General features: G+C 42.7%; 1 protein-coding gene across 2 annotated transcripts; it reads left to right on the top strand.

The window, feature by feature from the left end:
* The first annotated feature begins 2,733 nt into the window (after positions 1–2,733).
* SLAMF7 (SLAM family member 7) lies at positions 2,734–17,418 on the top strand. 2 transcript variants are annotated; one of them, XM_043451622.1, is made up of 7 exons: positions 2,748–2,828; positions 12,028–12,360; positions 12,478–12,750; positions 12,963–13,079; positions 13,975–14,078; positions 16,214–16,276; positions 17,101–17,418. In XM_043451622.1, exons 1-7 carry the CDS (start codon positions 2,780–2,782, stop codon positions 17,170–17,172), a joined length of 1,011 nt encoding a protein of 336 aa, XP_043307557.1. In that variant the 5' UTR covers positions 2,748–2,779; the 3' UTR covers positions 17,173–17,418. The 2 variants fall into 2 exon arrangements, with proteins under 2 accessions (XP_043307566.1, XP_043307557.1); XM_043451631.1 differs by lacking the exon at positions 12,963–13,079 and having other exon boundaries at positions 2,734–2,828.
* Positions 17,419–17,427: the final 9 nt, after the last annotated feature.

Raw genomic sequence — 17,427 nt, 5'->3', positions numbered from 1 at the left:
AAGACCAGAAACTATAAAACTCCTAGAGGAGAACATAGGCAAAACACTCTCCGACATAAATCACAGCAGAATCCTCCATGACTCACCTCCCAGAATATTGGAAATAAAGGCAAAAATAAACAAATGGGACCTAATGAAACTTAAAAGCTTTTGCACAACAAAGGAAACTATAAGTAAGGTGAAAAGACAGCCCTCAGATTGGGAGAAAATAATAGCAAATGAAGCAACAGACAAAGGATTAATCTCAAAGATATACAAGCAACTCCTGCAGCCCAATTCCAGAAAAATAAATGACCCAATCAAAAAATGGGCCAAAGAACTAAACAGACATTTATCCAAAGAAGACATACAGATGGCTAACAAACACATGAAAAGATGCTCAACATCACTCATTGTCAGAGAAATGCAAATCAAAACCACAACGAGGTACCATTACACGCCAGTCAGGATGGCTGCTATCCAAAAGTCTACAAGCAACAGATGCTGGAGAGGGTGTGGAGAAAAGGGAACCCTCTTACACTGTTGGTGGGAATGCAAGCTAGTACAGCCGCTTTGGAGAAGAGTGTGGAGATTTCTTAAAAAACTGGAAATGGAACTGCCATATGACCCAGCAATCCCACTCTTGGGCATACACACCGAGGAAACCAGATCTGAGAGAGACACATGCACCCCAATGTTCATCACAGCACTGTTTATAATAGCCAGGACATGGAAGCAACCTAGATGCCCATCAGCAGATGAATGGATAAGGAAGCTGTGGTACATATACACCATGGAATATTACTCAGCCATCAAAAAGAATTCATTTGAATCAGTTCTAATGAGATGGATGAAACTGGAGCCCATCATACAGAGTGAAGTAAACCAGAAAGATAAAGACCAATACAGTATACTAGCACATATATATGGAATTTAGAAAGATGGTAATGATAACCCTATATGCAAAACAGAAAAAGAGACACAGATGTACAGAACAGACTTTTGGACTCTGTGGGAGAAGGCGAGGGTGGGACATTTCGAGAGAACAGCATCGAAACATGTATATTATCTAGGGTGAAACAGATCACCAGCCCAGGTTGGATGCATGAGACAAGTGCTCGGGCCTGGTGCACTGGGAAGACCCAGAGGGATCGGGTAGAGAGGGAGGTGGGAGGGGGGATTGGGATGGGGAATACATGTAAATCCATGGCTGATTCATGTCAATGTATGACAAAAACCACTACAGTATTGTAAAGTAATTAGCCTCCAACTAATAAAAATAATGAAAAAAAAAAAAACCTTCAATAGGGAAAAAGTGAAAACAGTGACAGATTTTATTTTCTTAGGCTCTAAAATCACTGGATGGTGACTGCAGCCATGAAATTAAAAGAAAAGCTATGACAAATCTAGACAGTGTATTAAAAAGCAGAGACACATTTCAGACAAAGGTTCATATAGTTAAAGCTATGGTTTTTCCAGAAGTCATGTACAGATGTGAGAGTTGGACCATAAAGAAGGCTGAGCACCAAAGAAGTGACGCTTTTGAGCTGTGGTGCTGGAGAAGACTATTGAGAATCCCTTGGACAGCAAGGAGATTAAAACATTCAATCCTAAAGGAAATCAGCCATGAATATTCGTTGGAAGAGCTGATGCTGAAGCTGAAGCTCCAATACTTTGGCCACCTGATGTGAAGAGTTGACTCAGTGGAAAAGACCCTGATGCTGGGAAAAATTGAAGGCGGGAGGAGAAGGGGATAACAGAGATTGAGTTGGTTGGATGGCATCACCGACTCAATGGACATGAGTTTGAGTAAGCTCCGGGAGTTGGTGATGGACAGGGAAGCCTGAAGTGCCGCACTCCGTGGGGTCACAAAGAGTTGGACATGACTTAGCAACTGAAAAATAACAACAACAATGTAGTACTTTAAGCAGTCATTTAAAAATCTATTGAGATACATTCAAGACACACCAGAGACAAATCAAAATGGAATTACTTTTTTGTTAATTTTAGTAACCTATAGAATGGCCAGGAAAACAAAACAGAAGAACAAAAAAATCAGAAGAAACCAGAAGCAAACAGTAAAATGGCAAACTTAAGCCATGAAAAATCAGTAATTACATTACATAAACCAATGGAATGGAATAGTGAACCTTAAAATATACACACACAAGTATGATTAACTGCTTTTTGAAACAGGTATAAAAGCAATTCAATACAGAAAGGACAGTCTTTTCAATAAATGGTGCTGGAACAGTGGGACAACCATGTGTTATGGATACAAGACCCTTGTAGAATAAATGGATTATAATACAAATATCTTCTCCCACCACATGGCTTTTTTTTTTTTTTTTTTGTACTATTATAATGATTTCTTTTGATTAAAGAACTACCTAATTTTGCTGTAATATACTCTAAGCCTTCATTTTCTCATCTGTAAAACTAGGGATTATGGAAGTATTTTACTCACAAGATTGTTGTGAGGAATACATAAAAGAATTTGGGTACTCCTGGAACTCTGAAAAGCTCAAGAGATTATCTCCAGTGCAACTCCTTCATTCTCCATATAACCTTCTATTTCCTTCCATGTTCTCTCTTCTGAATCTCTGAGAGGTCCTATGGTATAGCAAAAAGAACTGACCTTATAGCTTCAGTCATTAGTCGTTTAGTCATTACTTGTAAACGTGAGAGGAAAAAGTCACTGACTCATTAACCCGTGACCCCGCCTTCCAACTGGGGAAGAGATATAAGCACTACAGAAGGGAAGTGAGTTTATTTCAGTGACTGACATCCAGAGAGCAATATGATTGGCGCCCCAACATGCGTCATCTTTCTCCTCTGCCAGCTCACAGGTGAGTGCAACCAAATCTCTTATTTTCCTGACTGTCTACCTCATCCTGGGTGTAGCTCCAGGCTTCTGGCTCCAATCTGGACCTCTGGCTCAACTCAGCAGGCTCTATCTCTCATGTAATATTGCTTTTTGTTTCCTGTGGTATCTGAATCACAGAGGGCAGAAAGAGACTGGAGGGACAGGAGAAGGAATGACTTTGGGGGTTGACTGCTCTTCTGACTGTCCCAGGCGAGGAAGGGCTGAAAGAAGTGGTGTTTGGTATCAGGAAGACCTGTGTTCTAATCTGGAGTCTGCCATGAATTAGATGAAGAATGTCATCTTCTCCAGGCCTCAGCTCTCCCTCATTTTGAGAGTAATTTTTAAAACAAAATGAGATGGTGAGATGGTACAAGTGTATATCTATTTACTTAGAAATATGTATTTTAAATGTTTTAATTTAAATATATTTATAACATTTATACATATATTTCTATGTTTTATATTTTCATTGTAGTTTAGTTGCTAAGTCGTGTCCAACTCTTTTGTGATCACGTGGGCTGTAGCCTGCCATGCTCCTCTCTCCATGGTAATTCCCAGGCAAGAATACTGGAGTAGGCTGCCATTTCTGTCTCCAAGGTGTCTTCCCGACCCAGGGATCAAACCTGCATCTGCTGCACTAACGCAGTTTCTTTACCACTGAGCCACCAGAGAAGCCCATGTTTTATATTAATGTCAATATAAATATATGTTATTTAGAAAAAATATTTTAAATGATTATGCATTTAACAACCATTTTAATGGCAGAGAACATTTGAATTTTCTCTCTTAAGCTAAGCAATCCAACCAGTCTCTGCTTAGAAAACCAATCCTTTCCTCCCCAGCACCAGACCTCTTGAAGTGTTCAGCATCAACAGACTCTCACCCTCTTTGAGTTCGTTAGAAGTTTCCATTTTTAGGAAGCACCTGGTCCTGGTATAGACCCCCACTTTAAAAACCACTCCTGAACAGAAATGGTGATCACAAGTGGAACTTGGGGATAGTGAGGTGGGGGAAAACATGACAGGACTTTTCAAAACCCAAGTGCTCCCCTGAAACCTGACCAGGGGCAGCAGGTTGCAAGCGTGTGCCCTACTCCAGGAGACTGTGGCAGCCTGCATGCTACACCTCCTGTGATTGAAAGGACAATCCAAGATTGTTCTAGAGCTTCCAGGAAGTAGGACCATGGAAGGGGTGCTGCCCCTGGACAAGAAGTCCTGAGTTTGATAGTAACTATATTATTGTGAATAGGTTTCTTTCTTTTTTTTTTTTTTTAATTTATTTTTATTAGTTGGAGGCTAATTACTTTGCAATATTGTAGTGGTTTTTGCCACACATTGACATGAATCAGCCATGGATTTACATGTGTTCCCCATCCTGAACCCCCCTCCCACCTCCCTCCCCACCCCATCCCTCTGGGTCATCCCAGTGCACCAGCCCTGAGCATGAATAGGTTTCTTAAAGCCTCTGAAACTTCTTGCTTACAAATAAGTAACAGAAAATGAAACTGAACTTGCAAATTATTGTGATGTTTTAAATGAGATACCAAATGCAAAACAATATAATAATAATTCACCATTTATTAAGCTCCTATTACACGAGGCACTTTTCATACAATTTCCTAACAAGTTTACAAAATAGGTATTATTATCCCCAAAACATAGGCTCTGAGAGGTCAAATGTCTTAGGCAAGATCATACAGCTATTCGGAGGTAGAGCAGAGACTGAGTTTCCAATGCCAGTGCTCATTTCAGCACAGCAAACTAACTGGCTAATACTGTACTCCCAGGAAAAGTGCCTGATAAATGCGTACTTGAGCTGAAACTTCCCCAGGGATTCCTTCCCTCTCCAGGTACATGAAGCCAAGATAGGCACTGGAAATGCCAAAGAAGAATAGGTAACTCCATTGTCAGAATGTGGATGCACCAACCAAGGATCACTCTAGCCAAATTCAGAAGGGCTAAGGAGTAACTCTTGCAACCTCAGTATTCTCACCTGGAAAATGGGCACAATTTAATGGTGATTCTATTATACAATAATGTTGAGGAGAAAGTTAATAAAATGAAATTAAAAACAGTGGGTGAGACGGTATCGAGGAGGTGTTGAAAAAGACAGAAGAAGGAAGGTTTGGGAGGTGACAACCCAAAGGAAAGGCATGTGGCAAAGGGGAGGAGCTGTGGTCCCTTCTTGTTATGAAGAGCATCTTAGGGTTGACTCTCCTGGTGCCAAAAATATCTGAGACTTGGCCAGGGCAGAAAGCAAAGGGTCTTCTTCCCCAGCTCCCTCCACTTCCAAGAATAAGTGGGAATGCTCACTGTAGGAGCTATCTCTTTGTGCAGTGACTGGACATTCTCTTTTGTTGTTCATTAGCCAGTGACTGATGTGTATGCATTAGGTTCCAGACCACCTTCTAAGAAGCTTACCTTGCTGAGAACCCACCCAAAAGAGGTTTTGGGAAATCTCACTTTTAGCCATTCTTGTAGAAATGAGACCAAAAAATAGGAAGCTTTCTCAAAGCCTGTCTCTTATATCACTACTACCTGCTTCCCCTGTGGCCCCCACCATGGTTCAGAGTGCTCTGTGCTTCTCAAAAAAATGTTTCACATCTGTATTCACCCTTCATCCTCACCCAAATTCTGGTGAATAAAGGTTATTCCTTTTCTCCTGTGAGACTTTAGAGTACTGAAACTCAAAGCAGTAGTGGGAGGTAGAAGTGGAAAGAATGAGGGTGTTTAGAGGAGGCCAAGGAACAAACTATCTCCTCTTGTCACATCTGCCACTTTCCAGTTTGGGGTCTTGGGAAAGTCACTCAGCATCTTGGAGCCCCAATTTATTTATCTATAAAGTGTAGCTTAACCTCTATCACACAGAGTTGCTTTGAGGATCAAGAAAGGAAATACTCATTACCAAGTATTCATTGCTGGAGTTGTTATTACAGAGGAACCAGAATGGAACCCAAGTCTCCTGACACCCAGTTAGCCCAGAGTTCTGTTTTACACTGCCCCAAGCTGCCTGAGAAGAGAGGTCATCTCCACTCATCCCTGGATGAGATCCCAGACCCCATCACAATGGGATCTGGAACCTAATGCATGTAGATCAGTCATCTGCTAACTCACAGAAAAATGATATGTCTAGTCACCTGCCAGGGCAATAGCTCCTTCTAGGGAATTTAAAGTGGAAAATAAAATGACAATCATGGTGGAATTTCAAGGGGTTAAGTGTGAGAAAGAGTTGAAGACTTTCTCAGGGAAGGGCTTTGAAATAGGCTTTAGGAGTATTAAATATGATTTTGATGGGCAGAGAAAAGGATAAAGCACCAACAAAAGCGTGAGTTAGGACATAAACTGGGGATCAGCTGAGGGGGGAGTCCTGATTGCTTGTCTGGTGGTTAAGTGAGTAGCCATCCAAGGCTTCATATCATCCCACAGCATCAACTTCTGCTTGCCTAGGAGCAAAAATCCTGGGCTTCTCTAGACACAGTCAACCTGGGACACGTGATGCCCCTGAACTAATGCCAGAGGAAGGCTACTACTTGAGTTGAGTACCTGTCAGTCCATCCAAACCATTTGACAGCGAAAAAATGAGGAAGGAGTGAAATGGATGCAGAGGAGGCAAGTTACAATATTCACTGCATTGATCCAGGTGGGAATCTCATGGGGCCCAAACCTCCAGGCCTTGTAGATAAATGTGAATAGCCACCCATTCTCTAGGCTCTTCTGATCACACATGTTACATACCCTATCCCCCACTGTGTGTACCCCTAAGTACCTGTCACTTCCTCTTTCACAACACATGGTATTACTGATTTAATGACTCTCTTCCAATTCCATGAGTGCAAGGATCATGATTATTTTGCTCCCCACTTATACTCTCCAGTTCCTAAACAGTATTTGGCCAAAACATGGAGCTAAACAAACACTTGTTAAAAGAAGGAATGACTGAGTGAGCAGAGCATGACCTAGCTAGATGTGCTAAAACCGTAGAGAGGGCCACACCCTGCAGGTGGGGAAGCCATCCAAGAAAGGGAAGCTTTAGTTCAGTCTTAACAAGTGAGAAGAGAAGTGTCTTGTTTCTGGATTGAGAAACAGTCAACTGGGAAGAGGAAGCAAAATTGGTTAGGATTCACCAGTCCAGCCCCCTAACCTCTGAGCTCACATAACGGAATGGCGTGGAACCACTTTCCTCTTTTATGATAGTTCTTTTCATCCTGAAGATACAATAAAGACAGAACAATATCCTCCATCTAGGTTCCTGTTGGCAGTTTGCACTGTATTGTCTTCCAGTTTAATTCTAACAAGGAACAATGAATTTGAAGACATTTTTTATGTCTTCACAAAATTCACATTTCTTAAAATGTACCCTGGGGAGATAGAACTACATATGTAGAGATGTAAAAAGAACAATTATTTACTCGTGGCTTAAGTGCTGCATGAGTGCTAAAACACTAAAGTCACATTCTTACAGTTTTATCACCTCCCCAACTTAAACATCCCCCCAACACCTCAGGTGAAAAAAAAAATATACTGAAATGTGCTCTAACCCAGGAAATTCACCTACTTAGGGGCAAGTCATAGCCAGTCTTTACTTGATTTCAAAATATTCACCCCTTCCATCTTGTGATTGAAGTAAAAGAACGAATGCATTAGTTGATAAATCAAAAATTCAAAATAAAATTAATTTTTGTCTGTAACATTTACTGGGACTATTCTGACACCTCATGAGATGATCAAAGAGAGAGCAATGAAAAATCATCTTTCCCTTAGTATGAGCGAAGCAAGGAGGGCAGTTTAAAAAAAAAAAAAAATCTGCTTACTTAACAGGGTGATTTGACAAAGGCTTGAGTGATCTAAAGTATATATGCACTGACTGGTAAATTATAGAGAGGAAAATGTTTAAAAGCAAAAACCAACTCCTAAAAAGCATTCACCCAGGAAGAGAAACCAGTTCTTGCACAGAAACATTTAGCAAATAAGATGGTCAAGATCCAAGATCTGTGATCAGAGGACTAGGTCAACATTTGGTAGCAACAGATTCCCTTACTCTGGGGCATTTGTAGAACTGCTTGCACCTGAAGGAAGGTCAAGAAAGGACTTGAATGAGAAATCAGGATTCAATGAGGCCCCTGGGCTTCAGAGTGGACACCTAAACCCTTGAGGGAACTGAGGATGGGGAGTAATGGAAAGGGCTGGAGCTGTAACAGATGCCAAGGGACCTTCAAACTGAGCTGTAGTGTAAAGAGTTCAGGCTCCAGCACTGGAATGACATTGGGTTAAACCCTCAAATTATCACCTGCTAGCTTTGTGCTCTTGGACAATTTACTTGAGTTTTTGCTTTTTTAAAATCAAATCCAGTTAACAAACTTTTGCTATGAAGGGCCACATAGTAAACATTTTAAGTTTTGCAGGCAATATGATTTTTATCACAACTATCAAATTCAACCTTTGTAGTGGGAAAGCAGTCATAGACTGCTGCTATGGAAAGAATATGGCTGTGTTCCAATAAAACTTTATTTTCAAAACAGGGGCAAACCAGATTTGGCCCATGGCATATAAAGTTGCTGATCCTTGATAGAAGGATCAAAACTAATTTTCAGGATTGCTCTAAGTCACAGGTGTAATATTTACAAAAAAATATTTGACACAGAATAAACCCTTAGTAACAGCAACATAGTTATTTGGGAATAATACTTTCTAGGGTAGTTGAATGTTAATAGGAATTATGATTTTAGATTAAAAAAAAAAAAACTTATTCTGGCATCTCAGATGGTAAAGAATTTGCCTGCAGTATGGGAGACCTGGGTTTGATCCTTGTGTTGGGAAGTCTCCTGGATAAGGGAATGGCTACCCACTCCAGTATTCTTGCCTGGAGAATCTCATGGACAGAGGAACCTGGCGGGCTATAGTCCAGCGTGGCAAAGAGTCAGACATGACTGAGCGACTAACACTTTCACTTTCAGGCTCTCATGATTTCAGATATCTGGATAAGCCAGTTGCAAGAATTTGTGTTTTACTAGAAGGGTTATGAGTTACATGAGTGCTGGGATGGTAGAAAATACTATGGTACGAGATCTAGCTGTGAAACAAAAAAGAGCCTGAATGCTTGGTCAATCAGTTCAGTTCAGTTCAGTCGCTTAGTTGTGTCCGACTCTTTGCGACCCCATGAATCGCAGCACGCCAGGCCTCCCTGTCCATCACAAACTCCCAGAGTTTACTCAAACTCATGCCCATCGAGTCGGTGATGCCATCCAGCCATCTCATCCTCTGTCGTCCCCTTCTCCTGCCCTCAATCCCTCCCAGCATCAGGGTCTTTTCCAATGAGTCAACTCTTCGCATGAGGTGGCCAAAGTACTGGAGTTTCAGCTTCAGCATCAGTCCTTCCAATGAACACTCAGGACTGATCTCCTTTATGATGGACTGGTTGGATCTCCTTGCAGTCCAAGGGACTCTCAAGAGTCTTCTCCAACACCACAGTTCAAAAGCATCCATTTTTCGGTGCTCAGCTTCCTTCACAGTCCAACTCTCACATCCATACAAGACCACTGGAAAAACCATAGCCTTGACCAGATGGACCTTTGTTGGCAAAGTCTCTGCTTTTTAATATGCTATCTAGGTTGGTCATAACTTTCCTTCCAAGGAGTAAGCATCTTTTAATTTCATGGCTCCAATCACCATCTGCAGTGATTTTGGAGCCCCCAAAAATAAAGTCTGACACTGTTTCCACTGTCTCCCCATCTATTTCCCATGAGGTGATGGAACCAGATGCCATGATCTTAGTTTTCTGACTATTGAGCTTTAAGCCAACTTTTTCACTCTCCTCTTTCACTTTCATCAAGAGGCTTTTTAGTTCCTCTTCAATCTCTGCCATAAGGGTGGTGTCACCTGCATATCTGAGGTTATTGATATTGCTCCTGGCAATCTTGATTCCAGCTTGTGCTTCTTCCAGCCCAGGGTTTCTCATGATGTACTCTGCATATAAGTTAAGTAAGCAGGGTGACAATATACAGCCTTGACGTACTCCGTTTCCTATTTGGAACCAGTCTGTTGGTCCATGTCCAGTTCTAACTGTTGCTTCTTGACCTGCATACAGGTTTATGAAGAGGCAAGTCAGGTGGTCTGGTATTCCCATCTCTTTCAGAATTTTCCACAGTTTATTGTGATCCACACAGTCGAAGGCTTTGTCGTAGTCAATAAAGCAAAAATAGATGTTTTTCTGGAACTCTCTTGCTTTTTTGATGATCCAGCAGATATTGGCAATTTGGTTCCTCTGGTTCCTCTGGTTCTTCTGCCTTTTCTAAAACCAGCTTGAACATCTGGAAGTTCACGGTTCACATATTGCTGAAGCCTGGCTTGGAGAATTTTGAGTATTACTTTACTAGTGTGTGAGATGAGTGCAATTGTGCGGTAGTTTGAGCACTCTTTGGGATTGCCTTTCTTAGGGATTGGAATGAAAACTGACCTTTTCCAGTCCTGTGGCCACTGCTGAGTTTTCCAAATTTGCTGGCATATTGAGTGCAGCACTTTCACAGCATCATCTTTCAGGATTTGAAATAGCTCAACTGGAATCCCATCACATCCACTAGCTTTGTTTGTAGTGATGCTTTCTAAGGCCCACTTGACTTCACATTCCAGGATGTCTGGCTCTAGGTGAGTGATCACACCATCGTGATTATCTGGATCGTGAAGATCTTTTTTGTACAGTTCTTCTGTGTATTCTTGCCACCTCTTCTTAATATTTTCTGCTTCTGTTAGGTCCATACCATTTCTGTCCTTTATCAAACCCATCTTTGCATGAAATGGTATCTCTTGCTACCTTGGTATCTCTAATTTTCTTGAAGAGATATCTAGTCTTTCCCATTCTGTTGTTTTCCTCTATTTCTTTGCATTGATTGCTGAGGAATGCTTTCTTATCTCTCCTGGCTATTCTTTGGAACTCTGCATTCAAATGGGAATATCTTTCCTTTTCTCCTTTGCTTTTCACTTCTCTTCATTTCACAGCTATTTGTAAGGTCTCCTCAGACAACCATTTTGCCGTTTTGCATTTCCTTTCCATGGGGATGGTCTTGATCTCTGTCTCCTGTACAATGTCACAAACCTCCATCCATAGTTCATCAGGCTCTCTGTCTATCAGATCTAGTCCCTTAAATCTATTCACACAGGCCCATAGTGTATACAGACCACAACTTCTCTATCCATTCATCTGTCGATGGACATCTAGGTTGCTTCCGTGTTCTAGCTATTGCAAATAGTGCTTCAATGAACAATAGGATACATGTGTCTCTTTCAATTTTGGTTTCCTCAAGGTTTATGTCAAGAAGTGGGATTGCTGGATCATACCATATTCTGGTATGGAGATAGAATCTCCATACCCTCTTCCATAGTGGCTATATCAGTTTATGTTCCCAACAGTGCAGGAGCGTTCCCTTTTCTCCACACCTTCTCCAGCATTTATTGTTTGTAGGCTTCTTGGTGATGGCCATTCTTACTGGTGTGAGGTGATATTACCATATGTAAAATAGACAGCCTACGGGAATTTGCTGTGTGGCTCAGGAAACTCAAACAGGGGCTCTATATCAACCTACAGGGGTAGGATGGGGAGGGAGATGGGACTATGGCTGATTCATGTTGAGGTCTGACAGAAAACAGCAAAATTCTGTAAAGCATTTATCCTTCAGTACAAAATAAATTAATTTAAAAACATAGAAAAATAAATCATCCTCAAACTTCTATGTTACCATTGTCTTTAAGAACTTATAGCTTTCTTCTCAATGCTCTGGCTTGTGCTTGAGAACCTCTGCCCCAGGTCACATAGACTGCTACCGTCTTCATCTACATCAAAATCGGCTCTCCCATTCACAGCCTGGAAGTCCTAAGTGGAGCTCGAACAGTAACCTCCCTACTGTCCCTCTATGGAAACTTTTCAAGGCTGGAGTTGGGTTTCACGGTGTACCTCAGAGCTTGGTCTTTTCAACCAGAGGTCTCTGGAAATGGGGTGGGTTCACCTGCCAACACTCCTTTCAGGCAGAGAATTCTGACCTCAATGTCTTTGTGTAAGGAAGTCCCAAAGGGTTTCCTGGGACTGGTTAGGTTAGGCTGAAAGGGTTTCTTGGAACCTTTCCAAGACCCAAAGGGAGTGAGTAATTGGTGGCAAGGGCAGGGACTCAGGTTTATGGTTCTCTGTTTCTGCAGGGCCAGCAGCCTCTGGAATCCCAAAGAAGCTGGTTGGTGCCATTGGTGGGTCTGTGATTTTCCCTCTGAATCTCTCAGTAAATCTAGTTGACAGCATTATCTGGGTCTTCAATTCAACCACTCTCATCACCATACAGCCAAAAATGGGAGACAAAAAAGCCCTCATCATAGTGACCCAAAAGCGTAACAAGGAAAGAGTGAATTTCCCACATGAAGGCTATTCCCTGAAGCTCAGCAGACTGAAGAAGAATGACTCAGGTATCTACCGTGTGGAGATACACAGCTCAACGCTCCAGGATCCCCTCACCCAGGAGTATGAGCTGCGTGTCTATGGTGAGCAGAATCAGGTCCTAAGGTGGATGACTGCCTTCATAAAGTGGTGAACTCCCTGATATTGAAGCTGTTCAAACAAAGACTGGATGTCTATTCGGTTGTCTATTTCTCTTACAGAGTACCTGTCAAAGCCCAAAGTCGTCATAGGTCTGCAGGACAATAAGAATGGCACCTGTGTAACCAATCTCACATGTTCCATGGAACATGGAGAAGAGGATGTAACTTACAGCTGGAAGTCTCTGGACCAGGCAACCAATGAATCCCACAGTGGCTCCATCCTCCCCATATCCTGGAGGTGGGAGAAAAGTGACATGACCTTCATCTGCATGGCCAGTAACCCCATCAGCAGCAACTCCTCAAACCCTATCTTTGCCCAGAATCTCTGTGAAGGTGACTGTCTCTCCTTTTTCTCCAGGAGCCCCTGTTCTTAAGATCTATATCTTTTTCTCCTGGTTCCCATGCAAACAAATCTTTTGTGAAAACTAGAAGCCCTGGGGAAATCATGAGATATGGGAGGAAGGTTGCAATTGCTCCAAAAATCGGGCCATTTTCCCTAGCTGACTCTTCTCCCTGCCCTGTGCCTCCACCCATTCTTTTTAAAGGTGCCGCTGGGGGCCTGGCTCTCTACGTGATCCTCTATGTCCTATTGTCGTTCATCCTGCTCTGTTCCCTTGCACTGGTGTTAATTATTTTGATCATAAGAAGAACAAGAAAAAAAGGTAGAGTATGTACTGTTTACCTCAATCTTGCATCTTCTCCCTCATTCATTCAACAAGCATATGTTGAACTGTGTGCCAAGCTTTGTGCCTGGCACTAAGGATGCAGAAATGAAGAAGCCACAGTCTGTCCTAAAGGACGGCACCATCCATTGGCACTCCTTAGTTCTGGAGTGGAGAGAATACTTTAATTTCTATCCAAAGGCCAAGGTCGTCTCAGTTCCTTTTCCAGTGCCTGCCTTCTCCTTCCCCCCAGAGGGACTTACTAGTGTAGCCCTCCTGCTGACACAGGCCCCACACAGCTGACTCTGCTCCCCTGACTGGGAGGCCATGAACTCCAACTCTGAGGTCCACAGAGCAGCACCCTCCTGCCAGCCGATCCCTGTCAGAGACGCCAGCCCATCCCAATTCTCTCCATTGTATCAACTCCAGAGATTTCCCTTTACTCCACACCTCAGTCTAGATACATTCTTCCTGGAGAAGGCATTGTCTGTCTTTCTCCATGCCATACCCCATGTCCCTAAACCCTGCTGATTTGTCTTCTTGGGTTCCCCCTGATACCGTCCACTCAGGGTATCAGGGAGGGACCTAAGCATCAGTTAGGAATGAACTGCAGACACTGAGATCTTCTTTCCCTCCTGGAGACACCGAGGAAGCATTTCTGATCTCCTCTGCTTCCTATGTAGAGTTTGGGAAGCAAAGTGATGAGGGTCACCAGTCCAACTTGGAGTTTTCCTGGGTTTAGCATTGAAAGTCTCATGTTCTGGGAAACCCTTCAGTTACAGGAAAGTCAGGATGGTGGGTCACCCTAAGTAGGTTATTTAAATGGGATGGTGGACCAATAGGGGTGGCCAGTGGAAGGAGGATCAGCTCTGATTCTCTCTCAACTTGGTTTCAGAGCTCATTGAAGAGAAGAAGGAAACAGACACTCATCAGGAAACTCTTTCCCTCCCTCCCGTTTCTGAAGAGGTGTCCGAGTATGATACAATCTCGTATTGTAATGTGAGTTTTTTCCCATTTTTTCTGGGGCCTGATTCTCCTCTCTGAGTCCCTCCTTTGTTTAGTTGAGCTTTTTCCAAGGATTTGGGCAACATGAGAAATGAGAGTGTAGAACCCTTGAAACCCAATGCACCTGTATCTCTTCCATCTTTATGGATTCTTTCCTGTGCAGGAATTGATAGCCTTTGGTTCTGACCCAGCTGGGAATGCTAACACTGTGATCCGTGGAATCACTACTTCCCTCCCTGACACAATGGCCACTCAACAGACCTGATTCCTTTTGTATAGGACGGTGGAAACAGAAATATGATTCTGACATGATATTTGAGTTATGGTGTCAGAAGATGGGCTTCAGAGATGATTTTACCTCTGAGGCAATTCAAGGAACCAGCAGGAAGGGTCTCAGATGTTCCACACCCAAGACTTCCCACGTGTAGGTCATCAAGCTTCAGTGACCACAAGGTTAATTTAAAGAAAACTCTTTGAAAAGAAAATCCCAAGATAAAGTTGAAAGAAATCCAAATAACAAGAGACAAGTTGGGGATTTCACTGGTGGTCCAGTGGTTAAGACTTCACACTCCCAATGCAGAAAGTCCAGGTTCAATCCCTGGTCAGGGAGCTGGATCCCACATGCTGCAACTAAGAGAGCCTGCACTCGGCAATGAAGATCCTGTGTGCCACAACTAAGATCCAGCTGAGCCAAATTGATTAATTGCTTATAGAAAAAAGAGAGAGGCAGTTTTGAGACAAGAACTAGGTAGACAGCTTCAAAAGGTCCCCTGGGAGCAATCATTGTAGCCAAGGCTGGGCTTGCTCCTTTGGGGTCATAGTGCTCTTTCCACATTGGTCCACTTAATGAAAAAATTAAAGCACTTTGAAGCCCCCAAAGTCTTAGTGTTACTCCAGCCGTCAATGCCTCCAGATCAGGATGCATCTTCTTACACTTATCTACAACTTTTCCAAGAGGAGTCATCACGTTTCCTCTTCCAAGTTGTTGATGTCCTGAGAGCTCCTTCCTCCCTCACAGGAGAGACCTCTCTGTGCTCCATTCAGCCTGACTTTTGTCAAAATTGATCACTTTCCCAACAACCCCCTCTTCTCCTGCTCAAGACACATTCCCTGGAGACCACAGTACTGTCCTTGATGTTCAGGAACAAACTTTACTGACCCAGGATATCTTTCTCTGGCCTGGAAGGAGCGGTTGTTATTGTTGTCATCACTGTTTTATCCCTTTCTGATTTGAGTTTGTTTGCAACATTAACAGTATTATTTCAAATTATTCTTTAATCACTTGGGAGATTCATTGCTCACGGGACTTATTTATCTTACATATTTATTAAGTGATTTAAACAGAACACAGTTTAAAAATAATGCAATTGCTTCTTGAAAAAAGTCATTAATAATTGCAATGGCAGTCACGGTCAAGAATACTTCTTACTCCCTGTTCCTGCTCCAGAACCCTCTCTTCCCTCTCACCATCTCCTCCCACCTCTGCTTTCCCTTCTCCAGATTCTGGATGTCTCTTTAGCCTTGTCTATGTGACCCAGGGTGTTCAGTTCAGTTCAGTTCAGCTGTTCAGTCATGTCCAACTCTTTGTGACCCCATGGACTACAGCATTCCAGCCCTCCATGTCCATCACCAACTCCCAGAGTTCACTCAAACTCATGTCCATTGTGTCAGTGATGCCATCCAACCATGTCATCCTCTGTTGTCCCCTTCTCCTCCCACCTTCAATCTTTCCCAGCATCAGGGTCTTTTCAAATGAGTCAGTTCTTTGCACCAGATGGCCAAAGCATTGGAGTTTCAGCTTTAGCATCAGTCCTTCCAATGAATATTCAGGAGTGATTTCCTTTAGGATGGACTGGTTGGATCTCCTTGGAGTCCAAGGGACTCTCAAGAGTCTTCTCCAACACCACAGTTCAAAAGCATCAATTTTTCAGCGCTCAGCTTTCTTTACGGTCCAACTCTCACATCCATACATGACTACTAGAAAAACCATAGCTTTGACTAGACAGACCTTTGTTGGCAAAGTAATGTTTCTGCTTTTTAATATGCTGTCTAGGTTGGTCATAACTTTTCTTCCAAGGGCCCAGGCTGTAGGTGATGATTTCTTTTGTTTGTTCTTTGTTTTCTAACAGAAGACTATTTCAGAGGAAAACCTGGCAAATACCATTTATTCCACTGTGCACATATCCCCCAAGGTAAGAACCCTCAGGGATGAGTTTCATCTTAGGTGTCCCATCCTCTTTTCTTATTCAAGATTACCTAGAATTTCTTGGGCCCCAGGGATCTCATTTTCCCTGGTACTAAAAGGCACCCAGTATATCCCATTCCCTTTGCTTAAGTTTACACAGTATGTGGGGAAAAGGAGATAATTGTTTTAGGAGTTGAAATGGGGATAAAGTGGAACAAATAGAGTAGCAGAGAGGTTCCAGGTAGGAGTGATAGGGAAAATCAGCAGGATCCTGACTGAGGGCATGGGAAAAGGTCCACGGCTTAGGCTGTGCCTGGGAGAAAGGGATGGCTGGGGAGACAACTCCAGCTTATTTCGAGTCACTTGTAAACTGGAGGCAGGAGAACATTCCTCTTTTTCTCCATGGTCTAGCTATGTTACATCTAGTTTGCACCTCCCCCCACAGTCAAATTACTACCAACACAGTAAGTTTGTAAAGCTTATTCCTTCAGAGATCATGCTTGGTGGAAGCAAGGATGCCTTCGTTACTCCCCTTCAAACCAGATCAGAAAATTGAGGATGGGGCAAGCACTGTGCTTAGTAATAGGAAAGATTTGTTTGGATAGATTGTTAGAAGGAAAGTTCAGTCCATTAAGCATTCAAGATAAATGTGGGTTAAGCTTGAGGGATAGTTTTTCTAAGATTAAAATGATTAAACAAGGGAGCAAGCACAGTGGGGAGGTTTGGGTTGGGTACCCTGGGCAGTGAAGTGTCTGGGATAGTGGTGTCTCTTGGGGGGATCCAGAGTCCTGCTCCCTTACAGTGTTCTGCATCTTTATGTCTGCCCGACAGATAACAGAACCCCACTCCCTGCCCATGGCGTCAGATACACCAGGGTCATCTACTTGTAAGAATGTCGTCTAAACAGACATGTGCTCCAAAGAAAATGGTCAGAAGAATTCACTGACTTGACCAGAAACATGAAGGAAGAGTGAAGAACACTGACTTCCCTCCACAATAAACTATCCTTTATGCTCCTTCAGAGTTAAGAGTTCCTAATCTGGGAATTCCCATGTGGTCCAGTGGTTAGGACTCTGCTCTCACTGCTGAGGGCCCAGGTTCAATTCTTGGTTAGGGTACTAAGATTCCACAAGCCGTGAGGTGAAGCAAGAAAAAAAA

The sequence above is a fragment of the Cervus canadensis genome, chromosome 2, assembly GCF_019320065.1.
Source record: "Cervus canadensis isolate Bull #8, Minnesota chromosome 2, ASM1932006v1, whole genome shotgun sequence".
NCBI classification, from domain to species: domain Eukaryota; kingdom Metazoa; phylum Chordata; class Mammalia; order Artiodactyla; family Cervidae; genus Cervus; species Cervus canadensis.
The sequence above is the reverse complement of the archived record's forward strand: the minus strand, read 5'-3'. Positions and strand labels throughout refer to the sequence as shown.

Excerpts from the sequence above, each read along its gene's own strand:
- SLAMF7 (XM_043451622.1), top strand. The coding sequence starts at position 2,780 with ATGATTGGCGCCCCAACATGCGTCATCTTTCTCCTCTGCCAGCTCACA. Across the intron at positions 2,829-12,027 it reads TCTCCTCTGCCAGCTCACAG|GGCCAGCAGCCTCTGGAATC; the intron begins GTGAGTGCAACC and ends CTGTTTCTGCAG. Across the intron at positions 13,080-13,974 it reads AAGAAGAACAAGAAAAAAAG|AGCTCATTGAAGAGAAGAAG; the intron begins GTAGAGTATGTA and ends ACTTGGTTTCAG.